The sequence below is a fragment of the Telopea speciosissima genome, chromosome 6, assembly GCF_018873765.1.
Source record: "Telopea speciosissima isolate NSW1024214 ecotype Mountain lineage chromosome 6, Tspe_v1, whole genome shotgun sequence".
Lineage (NCBI taxonomy): Eukaryota > Viridiplantae > Streptophyta > Magnoliopsida > Proteales > Proteaceae > Telopea > Telopea speciosissima.
Window position 1 is genome coordinate 60,392,665 of NC_057921.1, and position 16,520 is coordinate 60,409,184.

General features: G+C 38.3%; 3 protein-coding genes across 3 annotated transcripts; 2 read left to right on the forward strand and 1 right to left on the reverse strand.

Annotated features, from left to right (window-relative positions):
* Positions 1–1,231: 1,231 nt before the first annotated feature.
* Positions 1,232–3,691, forward strand: LOC122664940 (UDP-galactose/UDP-glucose transporter 2-like). The gene is made up of 7 exons (XM_043860988.1): positions 1,232–1,505; positions 1,938–1,966; positions 2,071–2,272; positions 2,406–2,648; positions 2,793–2,894; positions 3,100–3,207; positions 3,310–3,691. Exons 1-7 carry the CDS (start codon positions 1,380–1,382, stop codon positions 3,571–3,573), a joined length of 1,074 nt encoding a protein of 357 aa, XP_043716923.1. The 5' UTR covers positions 1,232–1,379; the 3' UTR covers positions 3,574–3,691.
* Positions 3,692–5,790: 2,099 nt separating this feature from the next.
* On the forward strand, positions 5,791–6,854 carry LOC122664942. The gene is made up of 3 exons (XM_043860990.1): positions 5,791–6,020; positions 6,160–6,380; positions 6,457–6,854. The coding sequence occupies exons 1-3, from the start codon at positions 5,810–5,812 to the stop codon at positions 6,838–6,840; spliced, it is 816 nt and encodes a 271-aa protein (XP_043716925.1). The 5' UTR covers positions 5,791–5,809; the 3' UTR covers positions 6,841–6,854.
* A 1,262-nt stretch (positions 6,855–8,116) lies between these two features.
* LOC122664941 (post-GPI attachment to proteins factor 3-like) lies at positions 8,117–15,475 on the reverse strand. The gene is made up of 5 exons (XM_043860989.1): positions 15,238–15,475; positions 9,910–10,171; positions 9,628–9,824; positions 9,088–9,275; positions 8,117–8,633 (listed from the first exon to the last, which is right to left on the reverse strand). The coding sequence occupies exons 1-5, from the start codon at positions 15,330–15,332 to the stop codon at positions 8,347–8,349; spliced, it is 1,029 nt and encodes a 342-aa protein (XP_043716924.1). The 5' UTR covers positions 15,333–15,475; the 3' UTR covers positions 8,117–8,346.
* Between the last annotated feature and the right edge of the window lie 1,045 nt (positions 15,476–16,520).

Here is a 16,520-nt window from a genome sequence, read left to right on the forward strand (position 1 = left end):
TCCGACCATCATTACTAGAGGGAATATTACTGACCCTAGGATTTTGAGTGAACCCTTCTCCCATAGTGGAAGAAAACTTTTTCTCGCTATCAAGCTGCATGGTCCTTACACCAGCGCAGGGCCTGAGAGTGCCCACGGGGTATTTAACAAGGTTGGGACAGAGGATTGTGTAATTACACTTTTGCCTCCACCTTCGTTCAACGGTTATAAGGCATGACCGTGTACGTACTTACACAACCATGCATAAAAAATTGTGTTTTTTTTCAAAATAGGGAGAAGATTCTCAAAGTGGTTGAGGTAGAATTTTTATCCTATGCAGTTCCTTGACTGGTGTGGTTCCCTAGTGCCTCTCACAAGAGGAGGGTGGACCCCAGCCAGGCAGAATGTTTGGTCAGGTGTTCTGGGTGGGTCCCACATCCCTCTTGTGAGAGACACTAGGGAACCGCACTGGTCAAGGAATCGTAGACGATAACGATTCGGTTGAGGTAGGGTATGGTAGCACTTCTGTGTCTATCTCTCTCTTTTCCTTACATGAAATGACATTGTTGCCCTCTAATATAAGATACCATTTCATTTCACCTCATTGGTGCGTTCTGCTATTCCACAATATCAGATCTGATTATCTTTCAAATGGATTTGAATAGTTTTCGAAAATCAAATTTCTGAATATAAATTGTTCAAAAACAGGCACAAACACAAATTAAATACAGATTTTCGATTATTCATTTACATCACTCTCCCTGATCAAATATTCAAATCTGAGAAGAATGATGATAAACAGTATGTACGGATTTGGTAGCACCGTATCACGCGATAAATAAGGTAATAAAATATAGGGAATATATTTCGGGCGAGAAATTAAAGGGAGGGCACTTAAATCGACTATTATTCTATTTCCCAAAATTTCCCTCCTAAATTAACTTCCCCTGCACAGCACTTGCCAGTTGCCTCTTTCTTTCTTTCTCTGCGACTCTTCTAACTCTCCAATTCCTAAAATACACTCGCAGGGACCAAATAAGCCCAAAATTCTCTCTCTCTGTCACTCTCTCCTTCTCCTTCTTTCTCTCTTTTGAGCCTCTGGGTATCAAATCAATCTATATAAGAATCAAGAAATCAGTATTTGCAGAAAAAAGCAATTCGTATTTCTGTCTCTCTCTCTTTTTCAGTTTCCTGAGATGCTTTTCTTGTTCTTCAAATAAGACAAGGCGCTTTCCGTCAATGGTTCGACGTGCAACGGAAGCAGAAGGAATTTCACCCACCTTTGAAAAAGTTCCGATCGTAATCCAGTCATCTTTGGGGTCGTTGATTGGGTTTTTCCGTCTTTGATTTGATTTTACCTTGTACCGGAAGATAAAGAGAGTCAGTAGCGGTGGGAAGGGATGAAAAACGAGGAGCAACCTCGGTCACTGTTTGGGATTTCTCTCTCTGATAAACCCAAGTGGAAGCAATTCTTCCTCTGTTCTTCGGGTTTTTTCTTCGGTTACCTCGTTAATGGCATCTGCGAGGTTTGTTCCACATGCAATGCTTTCAATATTTCTTCGGTTACCTAGTTAAGGTCGCTCGAGATCAATCACCCTTTCAATATTTCTCCGGTTACCTCGCCACATTGTGCATCTGATTTATGGAAACTTGCTTTTTGTTGGGGGCTTCTTGTATTGATTTTTGTTTCTTCTCTTGAATTGCTTCGTTTTATTTTCTTGCATGAATGATATACGCAATTTTGTACCTATAATCTCTTTTTCGGGTTCTAAGCTTTGGGGTGGAGCTGTTGGAATTCCGAGTTAAATGTGTATTTCGTTCACATTGTTCTATTGATCATGAATCCCCTGTTTTTAGATCCTCCGAATAATTTTATTAGAATTAAGATTTCGCAGTGATACCATTCTTGTGTACATTTTTGCTGTTAATTTATCTAATGAATTCCTTGTCTATTTCAGGAATACGTCTACAACCGTCTCCAGTTTAGGTTCGTAAAATTTTTTTTTCTTCTGAATTCTGCATTATTCAATCATGGCACACTTTGGAAATCACTAATCCCTGAATGGACTTTGGGTCATGGTCTTGTTTCAGTTATGGTTGGTACTTCACCTTTGTACAAGGCTTCGTTTATCTGGCATTGTTATACTTACAGGGATTCACCACCAAGCAGATGGTGAATCCATGGAAGACTTATGTGAAGCTCTCAGCGGTTCTAATGGGATCCCATGGACTAACCAAGGGTTCTTTGGCTTTTCTGAATTACCCTGCTCAGCTCATGTTCAAATCCACAAAGGTCTGCGCGCAATGCTTGCACTCCACTGGCCTTTTGCTAAACTAAAATTAGAACTTCGATTTAGATTTTACTAGCCTTTTTGTTTGTTCTGGATTATTGGGTTCCTCTTTTGTGTGTGGCTGTGGGAGTACAGGTGTTGCCGGTGATGGTAATGGGTGCATTTATTCCAGGTCTGAGACGGAAGTATTCGGCCCTGGAATATGTTTCTGCTCTGCTTCTTGTAGTGGGTCTGATCATCTTCACCTTAGCAGATGCTCATACTTCTCCCAACTTCAGTGTAATCGGTGTTATAATGGTGACTGGTGCTTTGATCATGGACTCATTTTTGGGTAATTTCCAGGAAGCAATCTTTACAATGAACCCCGAAACCACACAGGTGGTCCACGTTCCCCTCATAATTCCTTCCTTAATGTGTTTTAAACTTGAAGCAAACTCATCCATGGGGTGAAAATGAAGAAAAATGAAGATGATTCATTTACATTCTATCTGATTGTTCTTATTTTACTATGTTCACGGACAGATGGAGATGCTCTTCTGCTCAACTGTTGTTGGGCTGCCTTTCTTGATTCCTCCCATGGTTTTGACTGGGGAGTTGTTCAAGGCCTGGAATTCATGCTGGCAGGTAAGGAAGAAAGAAATTGATAAATTGGGACTTGGATTTCATTGTGTAATTGGTTAGGGATAGGGTTGTAACTGGGTCGTGCATGTCTTATTCAATACGCATATGCTGATCACTTTTTGAATGGTTATGATTCTGCTTCTTTCTTCTTCTTTTCTGATGGATATGAAGTGTTTGTTTGTTTGTTTGACTGATTGTGTTGATGCAGCATCCATATGTATATGGAGTGCTAGTTTTTGAAGCAATGGCCACCTTCGTGGGTCAAGTCTCAGTATTGTCTCTCATTGCCATTTTTGGGGCTGCTACCACAGCCATGGTACGCCTGGATTTCTCTTATAATCTTAATTTAGATCTTGGGTTTTCACCATTAAAATGTTTCTAAATCGTTTGCTTCTTTCTCTGTCTTTCTTAAACGCAGGTAACAACAGCTAGAAAGGGTGTAACACTACTGCTATCTTACCTGATATTCACGAAGCCGTTAACTGAACAGCATGGGACAGGGCTATTGCTCATATCCATGGGCATCGTATTGAAGCTTTTACCTGAGAACACCACCAAATTCCACTCCACTAAATCCACAACTTCCCCTGCAATTGCCAAGACCTTGAAATCTTCTTTCAAAGAAGAGAACCCTCTAAATAGCAATCAAGAAGAGGATGAAGAAAGGAGGTCTTTAGTTTGATGAACAGAAATCGATCACTTTTTTGTATTTGTTTTGTAATTTCTCATTTTTCTCCTTCATTTCCAATCTGAAAATGAATTAAAAAAATGGAAAATATAAAGGAGAGAATTTTTGGAAAGATTTTGAATTTTGATCTTGATCTTAAATTTGTCATGTAACCAATCTCTATAATTTTCTTAGTTTCTAATCTATTTACTTTTCATTAAAAAAAAAAAAAACCAACGATCTCTATAATTTTTTATTTTTTTTTGGATGAATACGATCTCTATAGTTTTCTAAACATTAGAAATCAGAAAGTTCTCATGATTTTGTGGTCGCAAGATTGGCCACTCCAATCACATGGGTTTGAATTGGTGGTATTCGAGATCAGATCAGGACTAGTCAATTCCTTCAATTCGAATCAAATCGATTCTATCTTAATTCCTAAAACCATGGACCAAGGAGATACCGGCTCTTAAGTATTTCCCCAGAGGAGACTCCAGAGTCCTATATGCTCTCTCTTTAGTCATTATTTGTGAACCACGAGGAGTGGAGGTCAAAGTAACCACTGTGCACTATAGCACCAAGGCAGCGGCTATCATGCCATGTGCCATGTGCGTCTTTGTTGGGATCTTGTAGCTCTAGAAGATTTAAAAGTAAAACCGTAATAAAAGAGATGGAATTTGAAGGTCCTGAACTCTAGAAAGTCATTTTGTCAATGGTACATCAATCTTGATCCTTGTTCCATTAATTTTTGTAATGGATTTTTTTTTATCTCGTCGATAGATTGTCATGATATTCTTTGTTAGTTCATCCTATGTTTCATATTTGGTATTTTGTTTGCATTGTTTTTCTTTAATTTATGCATTATTTTTCATCATCAGCCTAGTTATAGTGTTCTATATTTTCATGTCATTTTCATATTTTTGTTTTGCATAGTATTGCTTATTCTCTAGCTCAAAAAGCCTTATCCTTTTCATGCAGAATAGATTGGCCACTTTTCACTCTATGACTCCAAGAGGCATGTCTCACGGATGTCAATTGTTGTTGCACGTTCATCTCAATAAATTCATAGTTACCAAAACCCCAAAAAAAAAAAAAAAAAAAAAAAAAAAGGTTTTTAATTGTTGTCAGCATATCTTTGATTTTGTTTTTCTCCATTTTTATTGTTCAAATCGGTATTTCATTGCATAAAAAAAAATCCGAGTTTTATTTTTAAGAATTATGGTAAAAGATTCATTTCAGGTTACGTAATGTGTGAACCCAAACATAGGAGCATGCAAAATTATCGCCTCGTCCTGTTAAATAAAAAAATTACATCCATATTGATTCTCTTGCGTGCTTTGGTTGACTGGCCCACGTTGGTACAGGACCATACAACCTAGCAGCGATCTCTTACCCTAAGAATTATTGGAATTGTTTTTGCATTGTGTTAGTTATCATCTGTGAAGAGTGCATCTTCTCATAATCGAATGTTGATACTTTTCATATTTGATTTTAAAATTTCCTCCATGAATTCTATTAGAATAGGTTAAATGTTGCATTTACATAATTCAAGCCTAAATTTAATCATTTTTTTTTTTTTCTATCTAATGACAAACCTTCTCTGGGTTCTTCTGTAATGACATGGATATATTTGTATTCGTTTGCATTGGCCATCGGTGTAATCTAAATTTTCTATGTAATTTCAGGTTGGCGGTTTCTTTCTAGGAAACATGGAATGCCAAAATCAGTGATGGATGGATACACAGAAATAACAAACCAGTTTAGGAAATTCAGTTACACAGAACTGAGGAAGGCAACCAGTAACTTTACAGAAGAACTAGGAAGGGGAAGCTCTGGTGTTGTTTACAAAGGAATTCTAAGGGACAACAGAGTAGTAGCAGTGAAGAAGGGATTTGGGTTTGGGAGGATCAACCACATGAACCCATTCATGGATCTGTGTGGGTTCTGTTTCAATCTTCTTGGTAATTTGTAATTTGTAGTGTTCTGTTCAATGAATAAAATATAGAACCAGAACCCACTCTAATATTACACACCTTGACCTCTTCTGAGGACACACGTCAATCATATTTCATAATTCAGATCATACCTTCGTGGTGTTCAACACGTATCAACCAATTCACTTGCGTGGCAACTCCAAAACGTTCCCGTCTTACACTGACTTTGCCTTTTCACAGTTTACCATCCCTTCCCCTGTTTCGCTTTCTCTCTTTTTTCGGTTCTCTTGTCTCACTTGTTGGCTTACGAAACTCCAATGGATGGCAACACTTCTACCCACCTGCTCATATCACAAGATGAAGCAGAAAAAGGATCTGATGTGCGAAGTACTGAAACAGAGCAACAACCTAAACCAAAAGAGCCATGGAGAGGAGAATGTGTGAAAAGCATCGTGTATGCGGGCCTCGACGCCATTGTCACCTGCTTCGCCCTCATCTCTTCCATCTCCGCCGGTCACCTCTCTTCCGGTCAGTCTTCACTACACTTTTTCCTCTTCCAATTCCATAATGCATCTTTCAATCGTATCAGATATCACAAAATGACAACTTGATTGCTCTATTGTTTTGTGTTTTTTAATTTCTTTGCTTCTTTGTGTACCAAATCCAGTGGATGTGTTAGTGCTGGGTTTTGCGAATTTGGTGGCGGATGGGATATCAATGGGGTTTGGGGATTTTGTGTCGAGTAGAGCAGAGAGGGATATGGCCGCAAAGGAGAGGATGGTCACTGAATGGGAGATCACTAACCAGCATGGACACCCACGGCAGCAGAAAGACGAATTAATCCAGAGATATCAAGCGCTTGGAATGGACTTTCATGATGCTGTCACCGTATGTTCCCAATTCTTCTTCTTATAATCTTTCTGAAAATTTGAATTCCAAATCCTCTGTTATCAAACTATGTCAGGTAGTGAAGGTGTTCTCCAAGTACAAGGACATATTGGTGGACGAGAAGATGACGGCCGAGAAACGAATGCTGCCACCGGACCAGGCGGAGAAGCCATGGAAGAATGGACTCATCACCTTTGTGGCCTTCCTCGTCTTCGGGAGTTTTCCTTTGTTGTCGTTCATCATACTCCTCCCATTCACTAGGAATGAGTCCCTCAAATTCTGGGGTGCATGTGCCCTCTCAGCCCTGGCTCTAGCCCTTCTCGGCTTGGCCAAGGCCAAGATTGCCGGTCAAAACTATGCCCTCTCCATAGCCGGCACGCTCTTCAACGGTGCCATTGCTGCTGCCTCAGCTTACCTCATAGGCTGGGCTCTCAGGAACCTTGCTGGTCTCCAAGACTAAATCTTTCTTCAATGGAATATCCAATCTGTACTTTCTTTTTTTTTTTTTTTTTTTTTTGCTGAACTGGGCCATCCTGCACGATAAATCATGCTCATTGCTCAATTCGCAGAAGTCCTAACCACCCATTGAGCTGCATTTATTAGAAGCAGAATATTAAGCTCCGGTTTCGGTTTTAATTGGGTTATTTGATTTCAAGCAGAGCTTAAACCACTGACGGGACTTGTTTGATAGTGAATATCTGGTGAACATGAATTCTGGGTATTAGGTATAATCATATTCCTTATTGCCTTGTGTTAGCAACTCACCCCCGGATAAGACAGATTTCCAAAGTACACCAGCTAGCATTTTCCACAAAAATACTTGAAATTTAGGGTGACTTTTCGGAATCCAAAAAATTTTCCTAGGGACAGGTTGAGACCTGAGATGTAGGTAAGGATATAAATGGATATCGAAAAGCCATGTTTGAATCTGTTTAGGGGTTTTTAAATCCGGAATTTTGGTTTTCGAAAAATATCTCGTTCCAAAGATAATCGTATTTGGATGTGGATTGTTCTATTTCAAATGGGATAATATTTGAATAATTTACAATCTAATGATAAAATGCTATTAGTTTATCCAAGCCGGAACTGATCTGTTTACACCCCTAGATGTAGGTCCTTGTGACAGATTAACCTTAAGATTATCGGATACAACATATCCATGGATCTGACCAGATATGGATTGAAGACCCAGACCCTACCAGCTTGCACAACCTGAAGATGATCATTTCTGATGGATAACTAATCCAGATCCATGAGCCTTTCCTTAATGTCAGATTATCTGGAAAATGAAGATCATTTCTGACAGATAGACCAAGTTTCTTTCGCTTGTTCTTGTGGTAACTCTTACTGTAAACAGGTATGTATGCCTCTTCTTCTTAGGAATGTAAAAGAGCTGAGCAGACCCTTCATTACTGATCAATGATTCCATTTCTACCAAAATATAAAGTAGAAACCAAACACCCATGAATTATCCGTACAAAATACTCAGCTAGAATCAATCAGGATCGAGCTCCATCTGATAATCATATCCGAAACCATGTTTGAAATCCTTGGGTCATATAAGGTGTTACACCAGATCAATTTCAATGCTTTCTTGGGGTAATTGGACGCCTTTCACTGGACCAGAGGGGACAATTGATTTGCACAAGCCTGAAATCTGGATTCTGCATACATCCCCTTAGACAAGAAAACAAACTGTCAATGATAGGAATGGTATTCATAAAACAGACCTGTTATCCAAACACTAAATACTGAGGATCATCCATATAGAGAATCTATGATCCTAAAGATCTTAAAACAAAATTCTACAAAGTTCCCTCTTACAACTGCAAGAGGGAAAAAAAAAAGACGAGAGAAAAGATAATTCCAATTATTACAACAAAGTATAGGTGTGGCAGTGGCATAGTTCTGTAACACCCACTGTTAATATAATCGCTGCATGCATCAGGGTAAGGAGAGAATTTGCCTATTTTGCCTTCTTGATGAGACTCATGGTCCTGTATTCGGCATCATCTCTGATGAAGCTCCACCAAAGGAAGCCGACGGGGATGGTGGATGCATGCCAGAGAGCATGTGCATCCAGATATCCCCAATAGGGAGGAAAATCATAGATCTCCAATAACACGGCCAGCCCTCCTCCCATGACAACCACCCAGAGCTTCCGCCGTGAGGGATGACATGTGATGCCAGCCCAGACTGCCCACAGTAGAAGCTGAGCTATACCCATTACACCACAGACCTTCATGTTCCATCCTGCAAGATTCCCAGAAATGGTCAAATGCCTACTTACAGTACAGCATAAAAACCTAATTACACATTTTCCAGAGATACCCATCCTCAACTAAGAAATTCAGTGTTTCTGGTTAAGCAGCAATCATGGATTGCGGTAACCAGCGAATTTCAACCATTCTAGAAAATAGAATTGGTAAGAAGCAGTACAAGTTAAAAATCAATTGACAAAGTCACAAAGAAACAGATAGAAATCTATCTGACTTGAAAAGTAACACGGTTCATACATGATGATGTTTCCAGCTCTGAAATACATGCAGTGTCCTAATAGATGGTATGAAAACTAAGCCAGACATCCCAAAGATGTCCAAGCAACATTCTAATTCTTGCACCAAATATAGATTTAGAAATTCAAACTATATGCCATTAATAGCACATCTTTCAATTTACCAGAGCTTTAGGAGCAGAAAATGCTTACCATAGTCAAATTGATACAAGTTGAGATATAGTACGTGGGTTGTCACAAATGCAATTATTGGAGCAGAAACCATCACTCTGGTAGCCTCATCCCTCACACTGAAAGTTCGTATGATCGCCAGGATAAGCATGTATCCTATTAATACCACTGCCGAAGAGTAATCTAACTTCTCAGTTAGATCCACGTCTCTGTGTATGATCAAATATCCATCAAGGATGGGAGAAGAAATATAGAAAAGAAAAAACTACTTAAACAAGATCAATTCCTTTGTATCTTCTACCCATGGGAATGAATCAGACTTGCAGTTTTGATGGTTAATATGCACAAATGCATATGGGTACCTTGAAGTGTGGAGGATAGAATGTCCATATTGTGATCAAAATCTTTGCTTTACTCTTACCCTTATGGAGAAACAATGAGCTAGCCAATTGTTTGGCTCAGAACAATATATATGGAAAGGAATCAACAGCCTTCCTCTGGCTTCTCCAACATTTACAGTTTGGGGTGGGGGATAAAGAGGAAAAAGAAAACGAACCTTACCGACTGTGAAAGAAAGCACTCCAGAACCAGGAGTTCATTGACAGGAGTCCAAAAATATGCCATAAGCAAGTATACTCGTAGTAAATTTTCTTATTCTGCCTCAGAGGCAACTTGTAGTACAACAGAATAAAAAAGGACACCCAACCATGAAACTGCACTGCAAGGTTTAAAGCAGAAAACGCCACAGAAGCAGGCTCCTGAACACATGAACCAGATAGGCAATCAAGAAATCATTCCAGCCCCTCACTAGTAATCAGATAATGACGTAGCAGAATGACAAACCTGGAACCCAAAGACACGCTTGAAGGGCCATTTCCCATGATATTTGACAGGCTTGTGCCCTGCCATCTCCCTTTCTTTCTCTCTATTAACCATGCAGTTATACCGACAGTCACTCTGGCAATCCCACTGCTTCCACCGCAAGTAAAGTGGTTCCTGCATGTACCACGGACCATCAACAGGGACACCATTAGATGAGAATCTGCAGTGCTGAAAGCATTTGTCTGCCACGCAACCAGTCGTCTCACACTGCCCTACACAAGCCCTGGCATGCAAAGATACATTACAACATCAACATAATTATTAGCCCAAGGAAAAATCCGACCATCATACTTAAATCTAGCTTATGGAGCCAGAGAAAAGCTATTCTAACTCTATGGACAATACAGAAATGAAAGTTATCAAAATGAGAAACTTTTTTTCAACATAAAGCCTTTTATCACCAAAATATCAGCACACAATCAATTAAGTTTTTACCAAAACAGGTAAATAAACAAATATGTTTGCGCACTTAATGAATTAGTAAACCAATTGATCCTACAAAGAGATCAATCCAGAGTACAGGAAACTAAAAAGTATTTTCCTTGTAGGCAACAACATTTGTCATTTTTACAGGATAACTTTTGGTTGCTTTTTGTTTAAAAGAACAAGAATAGATAGTAGATACATTCAATAGAACAAGTGAGATACTGTAAAACTACCCCTCTATAATACCAATAAAAAGGCTCAAAGAAGAAAAGGAAACTTAGAAGTGTCACCAGGAAGACTTCGTGGACGGCAGAATCCAATAGACATGCAGTCCACCTGAAAGAGTCCATGTAACACCGGTCATATATTGATGTAGAGGAAATATCAGATGAGTTCTTGAGCCAGTTGGACCTGCAGAAGTCCACCCGGACTGATCGGAGGTATTAAGCGAAATAGGACGTTTTTTGGCCGTTTGAGCGCGTTTCGAAGGTGAAACAGCCCGCCAAAGTTTTGAAATTTGAATTTGAATTTTGAAGCAATTTTTAAATTTTGAATTTTAGCACATTTTTTTAATTTCGAATTGTATTTGACCTATTATATAAGGCCTCTTTAGGGTTTGTAATCTTCAGCTTGAAATCTATTGAAATTTGACATTTTCATCCTTACCTTCTACCTGGTGGATTCGAGGGTCGTTTGTGCTAGAACAATATCTAGCCCACCTATCTTCTACTACATCATATGTCAAATTTAGTGATCCAACTCAACCTTATACCCAACATGAATTTGGGCTTCCCGCTTGTATTATTGACTGTCCAACCCTTTTTAAGGCTTTAGATGAAATTCTGAATTTTTCCACCATTCTTCAAAGTTTTATCATACGCTTGGTACAGTACTGAGTTGATGGTGGAGTGCACTACTTGTCCACAAACACTACATGGCAGATCCCTGACTCAAATGGGGAAGGGCACTTGAAGGATGGTGAAAACTAGATAGTTTCCTTCCTACATTGAGTTGGGAGAGGATATCAGTATTGTGGGGTGGGGGGGGGGGGGGAGGGGAAGGCAGGGCAAGAAATTTCTCATTACTCCATGTGTTTCAAAATAATAGTCTACTTTGAAAAAACACACATTTTAAGGAATGGTAATCAATTCTCTAACTTCCCACTTTGTATAATTTATTTTTCCAACTTTACACTTCCACTAAAACTTGGATTCCAAGTCTACCCTCATTGAAAATGTGGAGCATAAAATGGGCAGCAATGAAAATCGATACATTAATTGTTAGTGTGAAAAGGGATAAAATGGGCAAGGAATGAATATTAATGCATTAAATATTTGAAGTGGAATACATGAAAAAACCCAAAGTGGACCATTATTTTGGTAAAACCAACCTCCCACGGAGGCAAGGTAGCAAAAGGAATTCTCTAGCACTATAAGGCTACAACAAGTTTTAGACAAGATGATGGACCTGAGTCAAGCCTTCACAAAATAAATTCTATAAATAGACCCATTATCATAGATTCATTTTTATGCAATGAAAAATTAAATGAACAGCAAGATAATCATTGTGTAATGGGAAAATAGAGAATTAAAAAAAAGAAAAGACTTGGACCATAGTTTTTTGGAGGCAAAACAAATGCATGGTTCATCCTTGCATGGGCCAGTCTCCAAAATATTCAAAGGATTCCCAAGAAAAACACCAATAAAATGAACAGCACAACCTCTATGTTTGAAGTACTATGACGGCATATGACAGCATTGCCGCTATTGGGATATGAAACATGGTTATTAAAATCACATGTTTTATGTCTTTGGGTTTCAACCTGGCTCCCCATGATCAAACTCTTAACTACAAAAACAGCTTTAACAACTTATGATGAACTGGCGACAATTCTAAAGCCTGGTCTATGCACAAACTACCAATCAAATGGTCAGCATCTATAGTTCCCCAATCTCCATTAGATTACTTGCATGCAAAAACACTTTTAAGTTGCCAAGAGCAGAAAATCCTATCGAAGAATTGTTCAGACCGCTTAATGTTCATTCAGAAAAAACCATGAAACAATGACACAAACCAACAGGAAAACTTTAAGTTGCTAATGTATTGGTTAAAAGCAGCTGTTGAGGGGTTCATAGAGAAGACAGACTCAGTTTACGTATCTGAAAGTAACACAACTTCCAGTTTTGTAAAAAGGGCACTCTTAGACTCTTATCACATTCTGTGAAATAGTCAAGAAGAAAGGTTAAGAAAAGAAAACAGGAAGCGGCACCCCCATTGCAAGCATTAAAATGACTTTTCTCACTGGTGCTTAATCTGCTACATGCCAATTAGGTTGGCAATAAAATTTTGGCCCATGTTGTCAGCATCACCTTATACTCATGTGCCAAATTTCAGCTCGATTGGGTTTTTTTTTTTTTTTTTTGGCTAAAACTCGATTGGGCTTTGACATGTGCCTAGAAAGGGTTTGAAATTTTAGATTAAAAAACAATAAAACCACTGAAAACACAAGGGGCAGACTCTAAAGGTGAAAGGCCATATGGTGAAATAGACCACTATATTTTTGAAAAAGGACAATCTTGAGGATACCCTTTTGATCCAATGTACAAAATGACCAAATCATCCCTCCATGTTGCAAATATAGCAATACAGGTGCTAGTAATTAAAACCATTTCATCACAGGCAGTGGAGTAAAACCTTTCCAAAAGAATAAATCCCATTGCCACAAAAAAGAGCTAATCTATAGCATTAGCCACAATCTTATCAAAAATAACAAAACATTGGATTCATGATCTGCTCTTAGTAGAGCAAATCCTGCAACTATTATTTACTAAAAGAATTTTGTTCTAATGCACATGGCAAGCAGACAAAGGAACTCCAAATCCAAACACTGCTTTCTGCAACAATCCAGACTTCATTCTAATCATATTGAAGAGCAAACTCATCTTTGTGTATGCGATATTGATGGCCTCAATACATGCCCTTTGACCACCCTGCCCCAGAGTATGAATGGTGCAATGCAACTCAATATGGGGAACTTTCTCCCATAAGTGGTGTAAACTATCATGAGCAGGGCAAAGAAGATTCTAGATTTTTTTTTTTTTGGGGGGGGGGTCTTTTAATCAATCTACAAGCCTTTTGACAGAAGAATTCCTGCTTATGACTATGCAGAATTTGGCATGAAGAGAAATAAAATCTAACCTCTTATTAGGAAGGTTAAAGAACAAGAAATATTTTTGCAGGACGGGTCAACCTATTTCATTCACCTATACTAATAACATATTGCAATTAATATCCTTCTATCCATAAAGTACAAGGATTCACTTCAATTAATTAGCATACCACACATTCTTACATCATAATAAGCTACATATGCTTCTTTTGAATAAAAGCTAATGGATATTGTTGATTACCACAGCCTTTATCTCTTTCAACTGGAAAAGGATATATACTTGAAACACTATGTGCAATGTCACCATCATGCTTTACCACCACTCCTTTCATCCATAAAGCATAATCATTTCCTTCGCACCAAATGCATGCCAGCTGCAGCAGTTTGAGCTTTTACAGCACTATCAGAATCAGTTATGCACTTATACTTATATTGAGATCCATCAAAAGATTCCTTGATCCGGTGTCTCTGGCTCATTGGCCTTCAAGCCATGCATTGCAGTGGAATTTGACACCCACATAATCAGAGATTTTGATGGTATGGCAATATCTGAGAATTTCAGGATTTTTATTTGGGAAGAGCCCACTGTGTAAGAGATCGCTGACCCACTGTATATGGGAATCCGAGGAATATCATATGGTTGAAAACATTAAACCGTCTTTCAGATAGATCATATAACCAAACAACCAAATCTATCATATAAGTATGAAACCTTGGAGCTAATTTGTGACAGTAGAACAAATATATCAATTTGTACCATCTATTGTGCCAACCTATACAAAGTTTTAAAAAATAATTATTTATACCTCCAATATTCAGAATCAGAGTCATGTTCTCAGCATCACAATCTAATTTGGTTCTGCTAGTGGCTAAAAATGGTAACATTGAGTAGACACAGGAAATGAACCCAAGAAATCCAATCAATTTCACTCCTATCTGTCCATAAAACTTGATCCTGGGTATCAGAAAGCTCCATAGGAACTACTGTAGGTAGATTTTTAACCGAGTTACGCTACTTAATACCAATTTAAACATGATAATATAGATATACAAGAACATCATAAAAGATTTCCCGAGCAGTTCAGCAGACGTGAAATGTATAGTTAGTTAGGTTCTGTCATCGTTCAAGCACGTAAAATGGGCAACCCAATAAGGAGAACACCACTTCCGTTTCGTTTTCTTCTCCACTTCATAGAAAAATGCCTCCCGTTCTTAATTTTCCCTGGTTGACTAATGGATGCTTGCCAGTTGATCACCACCAAAAGTCAGTTGACTTAAACCCCACCCCCGAATATGTCACGCGGTATCCGGAGATTTACTATTCAAACAGCAGCGAGGGTTTCAGCTCCAACAAGCTTATTTAAATGAGGCGAGATGATATGAGGAACAAGCAAACCAAGCTTCATGATTCTCATCGCAACACTCTTTTTTCCAATTAATGGCGAAAACGGTTAAAAAGGTTCCTTTATTCTAACTCAAAAGTAAAAACCACCCAAAAAATAAGAACAATGTCCGTATGTCACCAAGTGTAGTGTTTCTTTGTTGATTTAGCTAGAAATCCAAAATTCTTAACGAATCTGAGACCGAAACCAGGTTCAGAACAAGCACAAGAAAAGATTGACAAAACAAAACTAATTGAATCCCAAATTGACAAAACTGAATAAAATAAGTCATAAAAAAAACATGAAATCTACCTGTACACTGGATCTGATTCACCACCGCTAGCGTTAAGTACTCCAACGAGACAAGCAAACGTAGTGAAAAAAACAATCCATAAACGATCTGCCATCTGGTTCAAATAGAAATCTCTTTGAAGCAAAATTAGATAATCTAGAACACCGGAAGCGCATCAATAGCACGAAAATGTCGCACAAGATGGCTAGTGATTAATTTTCCACTACTTCAAAAACTTGTCATCTATAATAAATCATCTCTGATTCAAAAATTGAGGGCAAATGAAGAAAAAGGAGGAAGAACTTGAAAATAAAAAGAGAAACTCGAAGCCCTAAGAACACAGATTTAAGGAGAGGAAGAAGAATGGAAGCTTTGTCTCGGACTTGGCAGCGAATCACAAAGTTCGACCGAGGTTGGGGTTCCGAGCTCACGAGAATGAGCTGTGGAGTCCAGCAATGCCAGGTGATTGCTCGTTTAAAAATGTTTAAAGCTTCCCAATCTCCTGGACCAAAGAAAAGCCAACACTTGTACTTGACAGTACGCGTGTCACTTGCTTCTTGGTTCCTCAAACAAAGCATCTCATCGGATTTGATTGGATTATATTTTTAAAGGGTTGATAATTGAGTATTAATAATTGCATAATTCCGATTATGCGACGAACCCGACCGGACATCGAATCAATTCCGGTTTAGATCGAACCAGTGCTGATTAGATCAACCCAGTTCATTGGATTGAAGGTGCCACGTTGCCTAGCTGGCAAGTGTGTTAATGCAATAATAATTCCTATTATAACAATGTCTTGAGAATCATATCCTGCTTCAATATGGCCATTTGGTGCTGTTATTTATATTTGTTTAATTATACATGACTAATAATAAACATATTTGAACATAATTAAGTGAGAGAGAATCTAACCCTATGATGGGGGCTGGAGTTCTCCATAGTTCCAAAATTAGTCATAATCGATATAAACCCTAGTTTTTGTATAAAGATCAGTCGCTTTGACTAATTTCAATCCAAATCGATAGATCTAACTTATCTGAGTATCTGATAAGGGTATCGATTGGTCCGGTTTTAATATTTGATTTGATTTTGATTTGGTTTATATTTTGACAAAGTACAAATCAAAGCCAAATCGAATAGAAATAAGTCAAATTCAGAATCGTTTTAAATTTGATCCGATTTTATTAATTTTTATTCGATTTCGTTATCCAAATTTACATGCAATTTGTAGTGGCCGGTTTTAGAAAACAATTTACAATTCCTATATGTAATGTGTGAATCGAAATTGGCTGTATCGGAA

Bases quoted from the DNA above. Each gene is read 5' to 3' on its own strand.
- LOC122664940 (XM_043860988.1), top strand. From the start codon at position 1,380: ATGAAAAACGAGGAGCAACCTCGGTCACTGTTTGGGATTTCTCTCTCT. The intron at 1,506-1,937 runs GTTTGTTCCACA...TGTCTATTTCAG, and splicing joins TCGTTAATGGCATCTGCGAG to GAATACGTCTACAACCGTCT. The intron at 1,967-2,070 runs GTTCGTAAAATT...GTCTTGTTTCAG, and splicing joins TACAACCGTCTCCAGTTTAG to TTATGGTTGGTACTTCACCT.
- LOC122664942 (XM_043860990.1), top strand. From the start codon at position 5,810: ATGGATGGCAACACTTCTACCCACCTGCTCATATCACAAGATGAAGCA. The intron at 6,021-6,159 runs GTCAGTCTTCAC...TACCAAATCCAG, and splicing joins CGCCGGTCACCTCTCTTCCG to TGGATGTGTTAGTGCTGGGT. The intron at 6,381-6,456 runs GTATGTTCCCAA...AAACTATGTCAG, and splicing joins ACTTTCATGATGCTGTCACC to GTAGTGAAGGTGTTCTCCAA.
- LOC122664941 (XM_043860989.1), bottom strand. From the start codon at position 15,332: ATGGCAGATCGTTTATGGATTGTTTTTTTCACTACGTTTGCTTGTCTC. The intron at 10,172-15,237 runs GTAGATTTCATG...TTTGCATGCCAG, and splicing joins GAATCAGATCCAGTGTACAG to GGCTTGTGTAGGGCAGTGTG. The intron at 9,276-9,627 runs GTAAGGTTCGTT...GATCATACACAG, and splicing joins AGTGCTTTCTTTCACAGTCG to AGACGTGGATCTAACTGAGA.